Source organism: Palaemon carinicauda, chromosome 13 (assembly GCF_036898095.1).
Source record: "Palaemon carinicauda isolate YSFRI2023 chromosome 13, ASM3689809v2, whole genome shotgun sequence".
Classification (NCBI taxonomy): domain Eukaryota; kingdom Metazoa; phylum Arthropoda; class Malacostraca; order Decapoda; family Palaemonidae; genus Palaemon; species Palaemon carinicauda.
Genome location: NC_090737.1, coordinates 135,507,416 through 135,524,905, shown reverse-complemented (window position 1 = coordinate 135,524,905; position 17,490 = coordinate 135,507,416). Strand labels below are relative to the sequence as shown.

Genomic DNA, 17,490 nt, shown 5'->3' with positions numbered 1-17,490 from the left:
GCTAGGGGCTTTTCGAAGGAGGCAGCCAGAGCGATTGCCAAAGCAAGGAGAACATCCACTCTCAGAATCTATCAGTCTCAAGGGGAAGTCTTCCGTAGCTGGTACAAGACCAATGCAGTTTCCTCAACCAGTACCACTGTAACCCAGATTGCTGACTTCCTGTTATATCTAAGGAAAGTAAGATCCCTTTCAGCTCCTACGATCAAGGGTTACAGAAGTATGTTGGCAGCGGTTTTCCGCCACAGAGGCTTGGATCTTTCCACCAACAAAGATCTACAGGACCTTCCTAGGTCTTTTGAGACCTCAAAGGAACGTCGGTTGTCCACTCCAGGCTGGAATCTAGACGTGGTCCTAAGGTTCCTTATGTCATCAAGATTTGAACCTCTCCAATCAGCCTCTTTTTAGGACCTCACATTAAAAACTCTTTTCCTCGTGTGCTTGACAACAGCTAAAAGAGTAAGTGAGATCCACGCCTTCAGCAGGATCATTGTTTTCACATCTGAAACGGCTACATGTTCCTTGCAGCTCGGTTTTTGCTAAACGAGCTTCCTTCACGTCCTTGGCCTAAGTCGTTCGAGATCCCAAGCCTGTCCAACTTGGTGGGGAATGAACTGAAGAGAGTACTTTGCCCAGTTAGAGCTCTTAGGTACTATCTAAAAAGGTCTTAACCTTTACAAGGACAATCAGAAGCCTTATAGTGTGCTATCAAGAAACCTTCTTTTCCAAGTTCTAAGAACTCAGTTTCTTACTATTCAGGCTTCTGATTAGAGAAACACATTCTCATCTGAAGGAAGAAGACCTTGCTTTGCTGAAGGTAAGGACACATGAAGTGGGAGCTGTGGCTACTTCAGTGGCCTTCAAACAGAGCCATTCTCTGCAGAGTGTTATGGATGCAACCTATTGGAGAAGCAAGTCAGTGTTCGCATCATTCTATCTCAAAGATGTCCAGTCTCTTTACGAGTACTGCTACACCCTGGGACCATTCGTAGCAACGAATGCAGTAGTAGGCGAGGGCTCAGCCACTACATTCCCATAATCCCATAACCTTTTAACCTTTCTCTTGAATACTTTTTATGGGTTGTACGGTCGGCTAAGAAGCCTTCCACATCCTTGTTGATTTGGCGGGTGGTCAATTCTTTCTTGAGAAGCGCCGAGGTTAAAGGTTGTGATGAGGTCCTTTAGTATGGGTTGCAGCCCTGTATACTTTAGCACCTTTGAGTTGATTTAGCCTTCCAAGAGGAACGCTGCGCTCAGTAAGGAAGACGATCTTATTAAAGGCAGAGTAACGGTTCAAGTCGACTTCCTTACCAGGTACTTATTATTTCATTGTTATTGTGGATAACTGATTATATGAAATACGGGATACTTAGCTATCCTTTAGTCTTGTACACTGGTTTTTCACCCACCCCCCTGGGTGTGAATCAGCTACATGATTATCGGGTAAGTTTAATATTGAAAAATGTTATTTTCATTAGTAAAATAAATTTTTGAATATACTTACCCGATAATCATGATTTAATTGACCCACCCTTCCTCCCCATAGAGAACCAGTGGACCGAGGAAAAAGTGAGGTGGCGTCAACAACAAGTACTGTAGTACCTGGCCACAGGTGGCGCTTGTGAGTACACCCCCTTCTAGTATGGTGATAGCTGGCGTATCCCTCCCGTAGAATTCTGTCGGGCAACGGAGTTGACAGCTACATGATTATCGGGTAAGTATATTCAAAAATTTATTTTACTAATGAAAATAACATAATTAAGATAACAGTGTTGACCATATGTAAATAAATTGAAATTTGTTACTTATATCCAGAGAGACTGTTTTAAAGTATTTTCTTCTGTATATAAATAGCTGTGAATATTTTCGATAAGAGTTGAGGGTTTGAATGGGGAGGAATTTTATCAGTTGACAAATAAGAATGATTGACAGTTTTGCTTCTTAGCCTATACTACAGCTGTAGGTCATTTTTTTGCCAGGGAAATATGATATAAAATGAGAATTAAGTAACTTCCAAAATCATTTTATGTTCAGAGATCTACCATATTTGAATTCTTCATGTACTGTAATCATTGACTGTAAACAGTGAAAAAAGAATTCTGTCAGTGTATGTTAACCCTTTTACCCCCAATGGACGTACTGGTACGTTTCACAAAACTCATCCCTTTACCCCCATGGACGTAATGGTACATCGTTGCAAAAAACTGCTATTTACATTTTGTTGCATATTTTTGATAATTTTTTGAGAAACTTTAGGCATATCCAAAATAATGAGACCAACCTGACCTCTCTATGACGAAAATTAAGGCTGTTAGCGCAATTTAAAAAAAAAATATTGAAAAATGTGCTTGGAATAAAAAAAGCCTGTGGGTTAAGATTTGGAAAGTTCCAAATAGCGTTGGGGGTAAAAAGGTTAAAATGCACAGGAAATCAATACATATTGAGTTATATAAGAGCAGATACATGAAAACATTCAGTTATATAACAAGGAGAGTAAGTTGAGATTAGTATGTTATATAAGTGAATCCTTAAACCCTTGTGTAATATTGGCCTTTTGTATTTTCTGTCACAATGTTCTGTTATGTATTTGGTGTTATATAGCTATGGATGCTTTCATATATATGGTGATATATAACTACATGTATAAATGATAATACTTTTATGTTTTTCTCTCAAGGGTAAGATGCAAATTTTTTTAGTTATGCACTGTAGTCTACCATTCCTGTCCTTGGTTTTACCAACTTGGAATCACTTATCCACACTTGACCTCTATGGAAATTTATACCTGTACTGTACTTGGAAATTTTCTTATAACTGTACTTGGTTAAAATAAACTTAAGATGTAGAATATGATGAAAACTTTGCATAAAGCTAAAAAAGATAGAAACATGTGCTGGAACAGATATTACTATCTATTCTCCCAGAGACAAAGGACAGTCCCCTCTCATACCCCTTTCCCAGCCTTAGACATTTGGTTTTAAAGACAAGAAAATGTTAGGGGTGAACCTGGTTTTGTTTAGATTCAAGGCAGAATTTAGTCTCACGATAGAATAATGTAATAGGTGTTATTTCTTATTATAGGTTGCTGCCAGTACTAACTTTACTAATTCTTTTCATATTCAAATTCCAGCTCCCATATCCCAATGTCCCTTGATGGAGTAGAAATTATTGTGAATGGATCCGGTTCGTACACAGAGATTCGCAAAGGTTATGTAACTCAGGATTTGATCAAATCTGCAACTGCAAAGTCTGGCGGATGTTACTTATTTGCTAACCAGAGAGGATGTGATGGTACAGTATATTATTTAATAGTTTTTCATTTTGAAAAATATAGAATGAGAAAATTAGTATTCATAAGTTTACTGATACAGTAAATTCATAAGAAGTTTGTAATTTGTAACAATTTAAAGGTTTTATTGTTTTGTGGTCTTCTTTCAAGGTAAACAGTGTATTTAATCGTAAAGAAAGAATGATTCTATTTTGACATTATAAGTAATAATTATCCTTGGGATGTAGATCATCTAAATTGTTATTGTAATATAAATTACCCAGACCTTTGAATTAAAAATTTTATATTTTCTAGAAGATTAAAATTACTGCCAGATCTTTGCTCGGACAGCATTTATAACGTTTAAAATTCTTCCAGAAGAATAAAATTACTGAAAGATCTTTGCTCAGACCACTTTGTGGGATTATCCTAAAGGTTTCATTTCAAAACAAAGATGAGTAAGCATGGGTTAGAACCTAATTCATACTGAATTACTGTACTCGTTTAAGTTTTTATTTGAAAGAAACTATATTAGTTTTCAGAAATCCTAATGCAAGGACCAAACATAATTTCATGTGTGTTTGTGGGGACAAAAGTACTCTACTGTATTTTAAATAAGTTTTTTTTTTTAGGTGATCGTATTTATTTTTCTGGAGACACCATGATAGGCCTCAATGGATCGATTGTAGCTCGGTCAACTCCTTACAGTCTAGCAGAGGTTGAAATCATAACGGCTGCTATTGACCTGGAAAGTATTCGCAGTTATCGGACGAGTTTCAGAAGCAGATGTCATCGGGCAGCGCACAGCCCATCTTACCCACGCGTTCAGGTTTGCTCAGATTGCCTTTTTCTGAAATATTTTTGTTCAACAATTTAAGATGAGAGTTGTCAGCTATAGCCAAACATGAGTACAATACTCAAATCATGGTCGCATCAAATAATTAAAACATTTCTTCAGGATAGATTGATCACCAAATATCTTAAAAGACTTTCTTAATATGCCAACTTTTTGTGCAATTAAAGAAAAGGAGACTGGATGTATTTCTTAAAAGTAAATTTGCAATAAAGCAGCACACTTAGTTTACATTTGATTGTGCTTGCTTTTCATTTTTGTTTACGTTAATTTGCTGACCGTTTATATTGTAATTATTTTTTTTTCTTTGTAAAGTTTAGAGTTGTTTTGATAGGTAATTCATAACTGTAAGATTTAAATATTAAACTTAGCCGGTGAATATATAAATAGCTGACGTCTCCGACGGTCGACAGATTCCAAAAACTCGCGAGTGATCGCCATGAAGGTTGTCGGGTGTGCCCACCAGCGCCGACTATCGGCCAGATATACTTCTCAACCAAACCAGTTCTTCTCTGTCGGTGTTACAGACAACACTGGTTCCGCTCGCGCTTGACCTCGAGTTTTCTACCGAATTGGTGAAGTACTTGGTTTTGGTTTTATTGCTTTCGTTGTGTTGGTTTTTTGCTTCAATAAAACTCTTGAAACCCTTTTTTGATTTTTGTTGATGAACTTGGCTTCCCTTTGGATTTTCTTTGGATTTTCATAATGGCTGACCCTTCTCCTGTCTATCGCAAATGTGCGAAAGACTGTAACAAACTTCTTCCGAAAGCCTCTATCGATCCTCATACTGTTTGTGCTAATTGCCGGGGTAAATCCTGTCAATTAGGAGATCGGTGTGAGGAATGTGTGGTTTTATCGGAATTTGAGTGGTTGGAGTATGAGAAATATACTCGGAAACTCGAAAGAGATAGGGTGAGGAGAAGCTCTTCTAGATCTATAGATTTTTCCTCTTCCCATGCCCCTGAACCTAATCCTTCCCCTGTAGTGGTAGTTCCTGAACCCCCTATTGGCACTCATGAACCTTCAATGCGTTAAATGTTATTGGCTATTCAAGAGTTGGGTGAGAAGGTCGAAACCTTGGCATCGGACAGAAACCAGCTTATGTCCGACGTTAAGCTTTTAAAGAGTCAAAGTGGTAAAGTGGAAAGTCAAAGTGGTAAAGTGGAAAGTGCGACTAATGTGTTTAGTGTTGCGACGGAGGGTTCGTCTGTTCGTGCTTGTCGCTTACCTAGTCCGAGACCTCTTTCAAGCTCCCCTGCACCAGGGAGAAGGAATGTCGTAGGACTTAAGGGAGTGAGAGGTGTAAACCAACGTACAGACGTTCCCTCAAAGGTATCAGACATTGCTCCTCAAGCACATCCTTACCATAAGACGGGAGAATCTAAGTTCTCCTCGTCTTCCGATGATTTGCCTCATAAGAAACCTTGGCGTAAGGTTTCAAGACCCTTAAAACGCAAGTCAGTCCCTTTAGGACAGGTCCAGCGTCCTGGCTGTAGTCATTGGGACAGCTCTGACCGTATTCAGTCATCGGATGGCTGTTCGCCTGTTGAGCGTAAACGTGACGCTGAGTCCGAGGGTCTCGTTCGGTGCGATGACTTGCATGCACAGACGTTGCCGACGTCACGGCCCGTCTCGGCTCCCGTTGACCCGAAGTGGAGTGTCTTACAAGACATGCAGTTGAAACTTTCATCCTTAATGGAGGTTTATGAGCATGACCAGGTTCGTAAAGATCCTTTGCTTGCGGTTCGCCAGTCCGACAAGCGTGACTCTGGTCTTCAACCGCTTAAGCGAGATTTGTCTCGTCATTTTGACGTCAGCGCTAATGTTATCGGTGCTGTTAAACGTGACTCTGATCGTGTTCCTCGCCAGTCACGTGACGTGGAACGTCATTTTCCGCAGTCTCGACGTGACGTCCGTCGGCCGACTCCGTTGTCCCGACGTGACGTCGAACGTCAGTCGCCGCGGTCGGGTGTTGTTTTTCAACCTCAAGTCCTGCAGTCTGTGCAGTCCCGACGTGATGTCGAACGTCAGTCACCACAGTCTGTTGTTGTTTGTCAGCCTCAAGACTTTCAGTCTTTGCAGTCTCGACGTGACGTCGTTACCTCTGCTTTTGCTGCGGCCCCGTCGTATATTGATATAGCCTGTCAATCGTTACCTCCTCGGCATGCTTCTCCGTGTCGCGAGACTTTGCCTTTGTCGGATGATGTTCCTTCGGATGAGGAAATTGTTGATCCCCTTCCTGCTGATGTTCCTTTGGGGACTCTTTCGGATGGGGAGGAGCCTAGGGTTGCTCAGCGATCCCTTGACTTTAAGAAGATAATGCCTATCTTTAAGGATCTGTTTCCCGATCATTTTGTTTCTGCTGCTCCTCATTCTCCTCCATCTGAGTTCACGCTGGGCCTGACTTCTTTGACTCCGTCGTTCACGAAGTTGGTGCTCTCTCGCTCTTCTAAGAGAGCTTTGCGTTTGTTGGGAGACTGGTTAATGTCCAGGAGGAATTTGGGGAAGTCCTCTTTTGCCTTTCCCCCTTTCAAATTGGCTTCTCGTGCGAGCGTCTGGTATGACACAGGAGAAGTTCTCGGCTTGGGGGTGCCTGCCTCTGCCCAGGGAGACATCTCAAGCCTTGTAGACTCTCCTCGTCGTCTGGCCATGAGACGCTCGAAGGTTTGCTGGTCCTCTACAGATCTGGATCATCTCCTTAAAGGAATTTTCCGTGCCTTCGAGGTTTTCAATTTTTTGGATTGGTCCCTGGGAGCCTTGAGTAGGAAAGTCTCGTCAGCGGACCGGGATGTCTCTATTCAGATAATGTCGTGCATGGACAAGGCAATAAGGGATGGCTCTAATGAACTTGCTGCTACGTTCACAGCAGGGGTTCTTAAGAAGAGAGAGACTCTGTTCTTTTCTTTCTGCAGGGGTCACTCCTTGTCAGAGGTCAGAACTTCTCTTTGTGCCCTTGTCTTCTGCTTTGTTCCCTCAACAGCTTATTAGAGATATCGAGGCGTCTCTTGTACAGAAGGACACTCATGATTTAATGGCCACGTCTGCTCGTAAGGCTGTACCTTTGTCTTCTCATGTCAGCAGACCTAAGTTTGACACGCCAGCGGCAAGGTTTATCCCGCCTTTTCGTGGCAGAGCTCCCAGTAGGGGAGGCTCTCGTGCCGATAGCAAGCGAGGCAAGAAGAGAGGATCTAAATCCTCCCGTGGCAGAGTCTGACTGCCCACGTCCTCAGACAGCAGTAGGTGCCAGATTGACCAACTTCTGGCAGGCCTGGGAGAAGAGGGGTGCAGACCAGGAGTCTGTTTTGTTGCTGAAGGAGGGTTACAAAATTCCTTTTGTACGAAGACCTCCTTTGGTAAAAGTTCCGATAGACCTCTCTCCCAGGTATCGAGAGGAGACAAAGAGACAGGCGTTACATCTTCAGGTGTCTCTGTTGTTAGAAAAGGGGGCGGTGGTGAAAGTCTCGGACCTTCAATCCCCAGGTTTTTACAACCGTCTCTTCCTGGTTCCGAAGAACACAGGAGGCTGGAGGCCAGTGCTGGATGTAAGTGCTCTCAACGTGTTTGTTGTAAAAACAAAGTTAACGATGGAGACCATCAAATCCGTTTTGGCAGCAGTCAGAGAGGGGGACTGGATGGTCTCTCTCGACTTGCAGGATGCGTACTTCCACATTCCGATACATCCAGACTCTCAACATTATCTGAGGTTTGTGTACAGGAAGGTGGTGTATCAATTCCGAGCACTGTGCTTCGGCCTCAGCCCTGCTCCTCTTGTTTTTACGAGGCTCATGCGAAATGTAGCGAAGTTCCTACATTTATCGGGGATCAGAGCCTCCCTGTATTTGGACGACTGGTTACTCAGAGCGTTGTCCCGTCATCGCTGTCTGCAGGACCTACAGTGGACTTTGGATCTTGCGAAAGAGTTGGGCCTCTTGGTGAACATGGAGAAGTCACAACTAACTCCCTCCCAGACGATTCTCTATTTGGGGATGAAGATACAGAGTCTAGTTTTTCAGGCTTTTCCGTCTGCCAACAGGATCGAGCAGGCTTTGCTCAAAGTCCGTCTCGTGCTAAAGAAAAACCATTGCTATGTGAGAGACTGGATGAGCCTCCTGGGGACGCTTTCGTCTCTGGAACAGTTTATCTCTCTAGGGAGACTCAACCTGCGCCCTCTCCAGTTCCACCTAGACTCCCATTGGAACAAGGAGAAGACTTTAGAGACGGTCTCGATTCCAATCTCCGATCCAGTCAAGACTTGCCTAGCTTGGTGGGACAGCAATATAAGACTTCGGGAAGGTCTTTCTCTGGCAGTCAAGAACCCAAACCATGTGTTGTTTTCAGACGCATCGGATTTGGGTTTGGGGGCGACTCTGGACAATCTGGAATGCTCGGGTCTTTGGTCCAGAGACCAGAGGAGTCTTCACATAAACTGCAAAGAGCTGTTAGCAGTCCATCTAGCACTAAGGAGTTTCGAGAGTCTGATTCGAAACAAGGTGGTGGAGGTGAATGCAGACAATACCACGGCCTTGGCTTACATCTCGAAGCAAGGAGGCACTCACTCCCACGCTCTTTTCGTCATCGCAAGGGACCTTCTCATTTGGTCAAAAGATCGAAACATCTCTCTTTTGACGAGGTTCGTCCATGGGAAGTTGAATGTCTTGGCGGACTGTCTCAGTCGAAGAGGTCAGGTGATTCCTACGGAGTGGACGCTCCACAAGGATGTGTGCGAGAGACTTTGGATGACTTGGAGTCAACCCACCATCGATCTCTTTGCGACCTCGTTGACAAAAAGGCTCCCGACTTATTGCTCTCCGGTCCCAGATCCAGAGGCGGCCCACATAGACACTTTTCTTCTGGACTGGTCTCACCTGGACGTTTATGCCTTTCCACCTTTCAAGATCCTAAACAAGGTGCTGCAGAAGTTCGCCTCTTAGAAGGGACCAGGTTGACGTTGGTTGCTCCCCTCTGGCCCGCGAGAGAGTGGTTCACAGAGGTACTTCTATGGCTGGTAGACGTTCCAAGGAGTCTACCGTTGCGGATGGATCTCTTACGACAGCCTCACGTAAAGAGACTTCATCAAAGCCTCCCCGCGCTTCGTCTAACTGCCTTCAGATTATCGAAAGACTCTCTAGAGCTCGAGGGTTTTCGAAGGAGGCAGCTAGAGCGATCGCGAGGGCTAGAAGATCCTCTACCATCAAGATCTATCAGTCGAAATGGGAGGTATTTAGAGACTGGTGCAAGTCCTCTTCTATTTCCTCTTCCAGTGCCTCTGTAGCGCAGATTGCGGATTTTCTGCTTTATCTGAGAAACGGTCGCTCCCTCTCTGCATCCACCATTAAAGGCTACAGAAGCATGTTAGCTTCTGTTTTCAGGCATAGAGGTTTGGATCTTTCGAATAACAAAGATCTCCAAGACCTGCTTAAGTCTTTCGAGACTTCTAAGGAGCGTCATATCTCGACTCCTGCTTGGAACTTGGACGTGGTCCTACAGTTCCTTATGTCAGACAGGTTTGAACTGTTAAATTCAGCCTCCCTGAAGGATCTTACCCTCAAGACACTTTTTTTGGTGAGCTTGGCTTCGGCTAAAAGGGTTAGTGAGATACATGCTTTTAGCAAGAACATCGGCTTCTCAGCTAATAAAGCAGTATGTTCTCTTCAACTTGGTTTTTTGGCCAAGAATGAACTTCCATCTCGTCCTTGGCCTAAATCATTTGAAATCCCTAGTCTTTCTGAGATTGTAGGTAATGAAGTTGAAAGAGTGCTGTGCCCCGTTAGAGCTCTTCAATTTTATTTATCTAGAACTAAACCGCTACGAGGTTGTTCAGAGGCTTTATGGTGCTCCGTTAAAAAGCCCTCTTTGCCCATGTCTAAGAATGCGTTATCTTATTTTATTAGACTTTTAATTCGGGAGGCACATTCTCATTTAAGTGAGAAGGATCGTAATTTACTTAAAGTCAAGGCTCATGAAGTTAGAGCGATAGCAACTTCGGTAGCATTTAAGCAAAATAGATCCCTTAAAAGTATTATGGACGCGACCTTTTGGAGAAGCAAGTCGGTGTTCGCTTCATATTACTTGAAAGATGTCCAGACTCTTTATGAGGACTGCTACACACTGGGACCATTCGTAGCAGCGAGTGCAGTAGTGGGTGAAGGCTCTACCACTACATTCCCTTAATCCCAATATCCTTTTAATCTACTCTTGAAATTTTTAATCTTGTTTTGGGTTGTACGGGAGACTAAGAAGTCTTTCGCAATCTTTTTGATTTGGCGGGTGGTCAAAATATTGTTTCTTGAGAGCGCCCAGATTAAGGGTATTGATGAGGTCCTGTTATAGGGGTGTTCACCCTGGATATAGCAGCTCCTGGGGGTCTTTCAGCATCCTAAGAGGATCGCTGGGCTTCGTGAGGATAGCGGACTAATGAGGCAGAGTAATCATCAGAGTCAGCTTCCTTACCAGGTACCTATACTTAAGTTTGTTTTTTGAATATTTGTCAAAAACTCTTGAGCATATACGCCTTTATTGTTTTAATACTGGTCTCTACCCACCACCATGGGTGTGAATCAGCTATTTATATATTCACCGGCTAAGTTTGATATTTAAAAATGATATTTTCATTATAAAATAAATTTTTGAATATACTTACCTGGTGAATATATAATATTAAAGGCCCTCCCTTCCTCCCCGATAGAGACCCTATGGACTGAGAAGAACTGGTTTGGTTGAGAAGTATATGCGGTATCTAGCCGATAGTCGGCGCTGGTGGGCACACCCGACAACCTTCATGGCGATCGCTCGCGAGTTTTTGGAATCTGTCGACCGTCGGAGACGTCAGCTATTTATATATTCACCGGGTAAGTATATTCAAAAATTTATTTTATAATGAAAATATCATATTACTATATGTTATTGATCTTAGAATCCCTGGGTATTTGTGTATATACAGTATATGCAATCCTCCCATCACACTGATCTTACTTCCCTATATTGTGCCATTTGAGGGGGTGAATACGTTGCCTTTCTTATTTTCCTTGTGTCTGTTAGGAAAAAGACTGTTAAATCTGGGGAATTCAACCAAAAATTTGGGTGTATGAGTCATGAGTTTGTATGAGAAACTAGTTTTATGCTATAAAACTCAGTGCTGTATTGATCTTTTTTGTATCCTGTTATAGTACATAACATGTTTTGCCTTGTTTACTTACTTACTTACTTGTTTTGGGTTTAAATCCAACCCTCCACTGAAGTCGAGTGAACTACTTCTCGGGCGGGTCCATATTAATCATCTAACGAAACATTTTCATTATAACTTATACAATTCTTTGATTGTAGCATCTTCCAAATCATATGATCTTGTGAAAAGTAATGTCTTTAGTTTGTTCTTAAATTCAATTGCTCTCTTTAGGTCCTTTATTTCAGTTGGCAGTTTATAATAATGTCTAGGTGCCTTGTGTTTTGTATTCTAAAAGGACAATTAATTGGATATTTGGTGTTCTTTAGTAGAAGCAAAATAGAATTATTTGGAGATATGTTCTTTAGTGAATATATGTTATTGTGCCTTTCTGAGTTCCTTGTGTTAACAAGAGAAGAACAATAAGAACCACTAGCCTTATTTTTGGTATCACATAAACAATATCTTTGCAGGTTAATTTTGCTCTCTCGGATGACGAAGACTTTTTCTTGCCCACATGCGTTCCTATTGAATACAAGTGCCCAACCCCAGAAGAGGAAATACTGTATGGACCAGCATGTTGGCTGTGGGATTATTTGAGACGATCTGGTCAGGGTGGCTTTCTGTTACCTTTGTCTGGCGGTGTTGATTCCTCTTCAACGGCCACAATAGTCTTCTCAATGTGCCACCTGATTGTTAAAGCAGTTGCAAATGGGGAAGAAAAGGTATTTATAAAAGAAATTCCTAGCTGTGAATCTTATTGGTAGACCGAATTATTATTGTTATTATTACTTGCTAAGCTACAACCCTAGTTGAAAAAGCAGGAGGCTATAAGCCCAGGGGCCCCAATAGGGAAAATAGCCCAGTTAGGAAAGGGAACAAGGATAAATAAAATATTCTAAGAACAGTAACATTAAAATAAAGATTTCCTATATAAACTATAAAAACTTTAACCAAACAAGAGGAAGAGAAATAAGATAGAATAATGTGCCCAAGTGTACCCTCAAGCAAGAGAACTCTAACCCAAGACAGTGGAAGACTTTGGTACAGAGGCTATGGCACTTCCCAAGACTAGAGAACAATGGTTTGATTTTGGAGTGTCCTTCTCCTAAAAGAGCTGCTTACTATAACTAATGAGTCTCTTCTACCCTTACCAAGAGGAAAGTAAGGATAGAGGTTTCTTGAGTTCAAGAATTTATATCTAGGTTTGTTAGAGGTAATATGATATGATGTTTTATACATTCTTTCATGCAAAGTGTTATGTTACAAATGCATATTACTTGTAATATTGTATAACTATTCTACTGCAGTGTAGTTATATTCTTACTTCAGGTTTTTGAAAAATAGAAGTTTTGCTGAAACAGGATTCCTTCAGAGGAGTTTATAGCAAGTTCATAATTGCATAGTAAGACTTAATTGTTTAGAGTGAACTTTGATCAACATGGAAGTATTATATCTTTATTTTTACTTTTGCATATTTTTAGGTTGAGAAACTAGCAGTTTTGTCAAACTTGGTTACATAAGGTTCTAGAAATTTAATTTTTTATTTTTCTACTATTGATCTAGAAGATATGTTAACTTCCTTCATCATCCTTTGTTTTATGATTAAGCTCTCTTACAAGAAATTATTCTGTAGGTCTGTCGGTAAATTTTTTTTCCATAAATCTACTAGTTGACACCGAATACCTGTATTCTTTTTTTTTTTCCTACACAAATACAAAAAATTGTTGTTTCATAAGAGTTTGACTTCAGTGAAGGTTGAACGGCCGTTTAAACTTTTAACAAGATAAATATAGTTGCCTATCAGGTGGCGAGTAGGCCCACTCAATTGTTGGAGAAACCCTCACTTTGATTGGTCGCCGGACAGTACAGACGTACTTCTCGTCATCCTCATCTGGCGGACAGTCGCGTCTGGGGGATATTAATGGAAGAATTCAGCGATAAGTTTTAAATATTTAAAGGCCGCTCATGAATGGCAGAGGCAAGGGACAGTGACATTGCCCTATGAAGCAGGACAATGCCCTAGAGACTAGAGACTTACCATATATCATATGATCAGCACCCAAGCCCCCTCTCCACTCTAGCTAGGACCAGGGAGGGCCAGGCAATGGTTGCTGATGACTCAACAGATAAACCTATAGGCTCCCCCTAACCTCAGCTTACAAGGATGGTAAGGTTGCAGACACTAATGGTACTAACGAGACTGAGCGGGACTCGAACCCCCGACTGGGAAACACCAGGGAGAGACGTTACCTGATAATTGTAATTGTGAGACAGTTATCTGTGTTACCTGCCGATATCCAACATACTTGTTCCTGTTGGCTGGCATGTCCGTTGCTGTTCCATCCCTTGTGTGACTATGGCCTTACAACGACACTGACGATGTGAACTAAGGAATTGTATTACCTTAGACCTTGCTGGCGTTCTGTTGGAGGAACAATCTACTGCAGACTGAGCGTGAAGGGAAAAATCACTGCTCTTCTCCTTCCCCTGAAAAAGTGATAAGGATGTGTCACCTGGTTGTGCTGTCATGGCTCTTTTCTTGCGAAATTGTTGTCATCGGCCGCACGACTACCATAAGAGATCCGTCATCCATGAGTAAGAGATTCTAAGATTCTATACGCTCGATCTTTCACGAACACAATCTTCCCAAACACAATTATCTGTGTATACCAGCTTCATGAACATGATCATCCATGCTTGCTATCATCCACCACCACACACACTATTGTGTACAACTACGATCATTCATATGCATAAGTTTTATGAAGGCGATCATCAACAAACCCGACAGCCATGTACACAATCAGCCACGCTCACAATCCGCACCAAGTGCAAAGGGTTCACAAATGGTCCATCACTACTCAAGCGGTCTCAGTGTGACCATTCACTCCATAATTGGTTTTTCTCCACTCGCTCAGTTGAGTGATGAGGAATCCTTTGACCGATCTCTCCCCGAACAGTATGTACATTATCTACTCGTGGGAACGATCCTAGTAAGCAGGAATGTTCCCTTCCCTGAGAAATTGTACATTTCAATATGTGGTTCAGGTTGTCGCACCTATTCTTCAGTATCATTTGAGTCACAGAACTTCTGTCATCTGCTTTGTTCCAGATTTTCCAGTATATGATACGTGTGGAAGAGAAAAATATGATACATGATACCTGTACGGACTACAATGTCTTCCCTTCGCTAGCTGCATTTTACCCATTTTGTCTTCACGTGAACGTTCCCATCATATTCTTTCCCAGTAAGAAGTCTCTTTGCTCTTGTTCTCCACAGGATTGGCTGTCAACAAGGTCAACTCTAAACAATGGGAATGCACTAGATGACATGTTTAGTCACGAGGGGCATGGAGTAGGACCATAGGGATCCCCACATTCATCTGTGCTATAAAGGCTTCTTTCTCTTTGGGAATCGCCATCAATTGACCCGTTCACCTCCTGGCTAATCCAGAGCTTCTAATATACGTCTCTTCAGTTGCAGGACATCTAGTCGACTGCTTTTCAGTTCCCGGAATGTAGGCAGCATTCACGACTGCTTTTAACTTACCATTTCGTCTGGATGCTTTAGACTTCTACCCATCTACCTAGTAGATTGCTTCTTAACAATCTGTTGATGACATCAGTCTTAGGATACTCTGATAGCTCCCATGTGCCACACTCCAGTTATCTCTGGATTTGCTGATACTGTAATCCTCTTCTGCTGTGGTTTCGTAGAAGAATTATTTCTCTGGTCTGGGCAGTGATTTCCAGTCCTCTTCTCCATCCTCCATCAAGAGAGCTCCTCTCGATCCTTTTGGTAAATGGTTGTCACTCAGCTTTTAACCAGTTCTCAGACCGAAGAGCTCGGACCCTTCCCTTGTGAGGGATCGGCCAAGGCTTAGAAGTATCTCTGAACTGTCTTCCTTTTTCAGGAACTCGAGCCCCTTTTGCGATGTCATATGAGTTTTCAGGCTCCTCTAGTAGACCCTGCATGAGCTGAGAGTGGGCATCAGTTAGCACCTTACCTCAAATCTACTCACGAGCATTGGCTTTGGCATTGAAAATAGGCTTGTGATTTTGTGTCCCAAGCCATTCTCTAATGGAGGAAGGCCTTCCTCTTTTGATCCCGAGTTTATGTCCAAGATCCAGATTTTAGCCTTACATGAATCCAAAGTCAAGCCCTTTTCTTTTTTACAAGTGGGTTTATGGATGACCTGCTCTCTGTCTTTTGAAGTCAAGACTGTGAAAGGGCATAGAAGATATCCAAGAACTTTGCTTCTTCTGACTAGTGCATCATTAGTGCTGATTCAACAAGAGGATAGAAGGAGCATTGCAGCTTGAGTGCTTAAAGTCAAGGATATTGGATTTGCCCCAACTTTCAGGAAAGACCTGTCAGTGGTGTTATTCTTGAATGATGGATTGAGGTATGACAGACCATCTTTGCAGCCCAGTACCTATTAGAGTTTCCCCAGGTCCCAGGATATCCCTATCCTTGGACCTGCAGTAGCTATTCAACAAATTATGTCATGAACCTATCTCCCTCGTGAAAGAAAAAACATCTCGTCCGAGATAGCGGTTATGACATAATCTTAGAAGGCGATGTAGAATGTCTGGCCTTTCTCCTCTGCTCTCATCTTCTTCTCCTTGAGGTTCAGCAGTCATCCCAAGTACATTTCTTTACAGAAAAAGTTTGTATTTACCCGGTAAGTGTCTCCTATAATCTCCTTGATGAAACGGGAGTTAATGTATGCAAAATCATTTCTCATGATACGTATACACATTCAGAATATATATCCTTTTCTGGATGGGTGGTCTTTTTGTCCGCTGTCACTTCGTCCACGTCTTTTTGTCCAATGTCTTTTCGTCCAATGGACTTTTGGTCCAACGACATTTGGTCCAATTTCTAAAAAAAAAAATTTAAAGGTAATGTTATTACCGTTTACTTCACTTCTCTGTTAAAAGTTTATACCTTATTGACTTTTGTGATATAGTAATATGCTCATTTTCTAATTACTCCATTAGTCATGGTTAACATTCTCTTTCTCCTTCTCTCTCTTTAGTATGGTACTATATATATAGTGTGCTGCAAGTTTATTACTTTAGTTTCTGAATCTGCCCATCCCGAAATGGCAAAGTTCATACAACCAACTAAGAAGAAAAGAAAAGTAAAACGTTCAGCAGGTGGGGCACATTTGAACATTTGGAAATTTATCGAAACCTTGAAGGAAGAAGGATATATTCAAGGTGAAATAACTCAAATACTTCGGGGAGATCTGTCAAATTCTTGTTCACGATATAAAAAAATCACTGAACATCTCAAAAGATTAGTAACTGGATATGAGTCAACGAGGAAAACAGTTTTTTTTTTGAAGAATGTGGCATATAATTTGCACCAATTTCACTCCTGTACTTTAGAGTTTGGCAATTGATTATTGTATTATTATAAAGAACAAGGGAGAAAGTCCTTTTAAGGTTTAATTTTCTATTGAGGAAGTCAGGAATTGGCTAGGGTTTTTCTTTATTCTTTTATGTCTTGAAACAATCTAAAATTGGACCAAATGTCGTTGGACCAAAAGTTCATCGGACGAAAAGACATTGGACAAAAAGACGTGGACGAAGTGTCGTCGGACGAAACGGCATCGGACGAAAAGTCGGTACACGCCTTTTCTGATGTAGGTTCTTCTGTAACCAACCACTATTCTCCTGGCATGAACCTAACCTAATGCCTGTGGCATCTTCATGCTCAGGTAGTTAGGAGGTTGACATGAGTTGTCACTTTCACTCTTTAGGACCGAAGTGTGTTGGTATTTCCCAGTCTAGGAACCTGCCAATTTGGTTCTGGTATTTCCCAGTCTAGGAACCTGCCAATTTGGTTCTAAGGACTTCTTCCCTCCTAAGGATAAGCCTCCTATTAAAGGATGGTGGTTTGTTTGTTTGTATGTTTGTTGTATTTGTGTATGTTTTTAATAAGACAAACCTAAGTCTCTCATGTTATGCTACCCATCCTAACAACCTCGCAAGTTCTAAGTTAAAGGTCAAAGTGAGGGTTATTCCACATCTTGAATTGGCGTGGCCAACCCCTCGCCTAACGGGCAACTGTGTTTACTTGTAAATTATTAGAAGTTTTAATGAGCCTTCCAGCTTCTCTGGAGTCATGCTACTAATAAAGGACTCAGGTTTGTATAGTTAAGCAAAATACAAATCAACTTGGAAAAATTATGAGTC

At 41.7% G+C, this 17,490-nt stretch overlaps 1 protein-coding gene across 1 annotated transcript in view; it reads left to right on the top strand.

The window, feature by feature from the left end:
* LOC137652472 (glutamine-dependent NAD(+) synthetase-like) overlaps positions 1-17,490 on the top strand; it is a 69,361-nt gene that overhangs the window by 19,622 nt on the left and 32,249 nt on the right. The window contains exons 6-8 of the mRNA XM_068385860.1: positions 3,128-3,288; positions 3,898-4,094; positions 11,754-12,005. Coding sequence (XP_068241961.1) covers positions 3,128-3,288; positions 3,898-4,094; positions 11,754-12,005 — 610 coding nt within the window. The remainder of the gene's footprint in view (positions 1-3,127; positions 3,289-3,897; positions 4,095-11,753; positions 12,006-17,490) is intronic.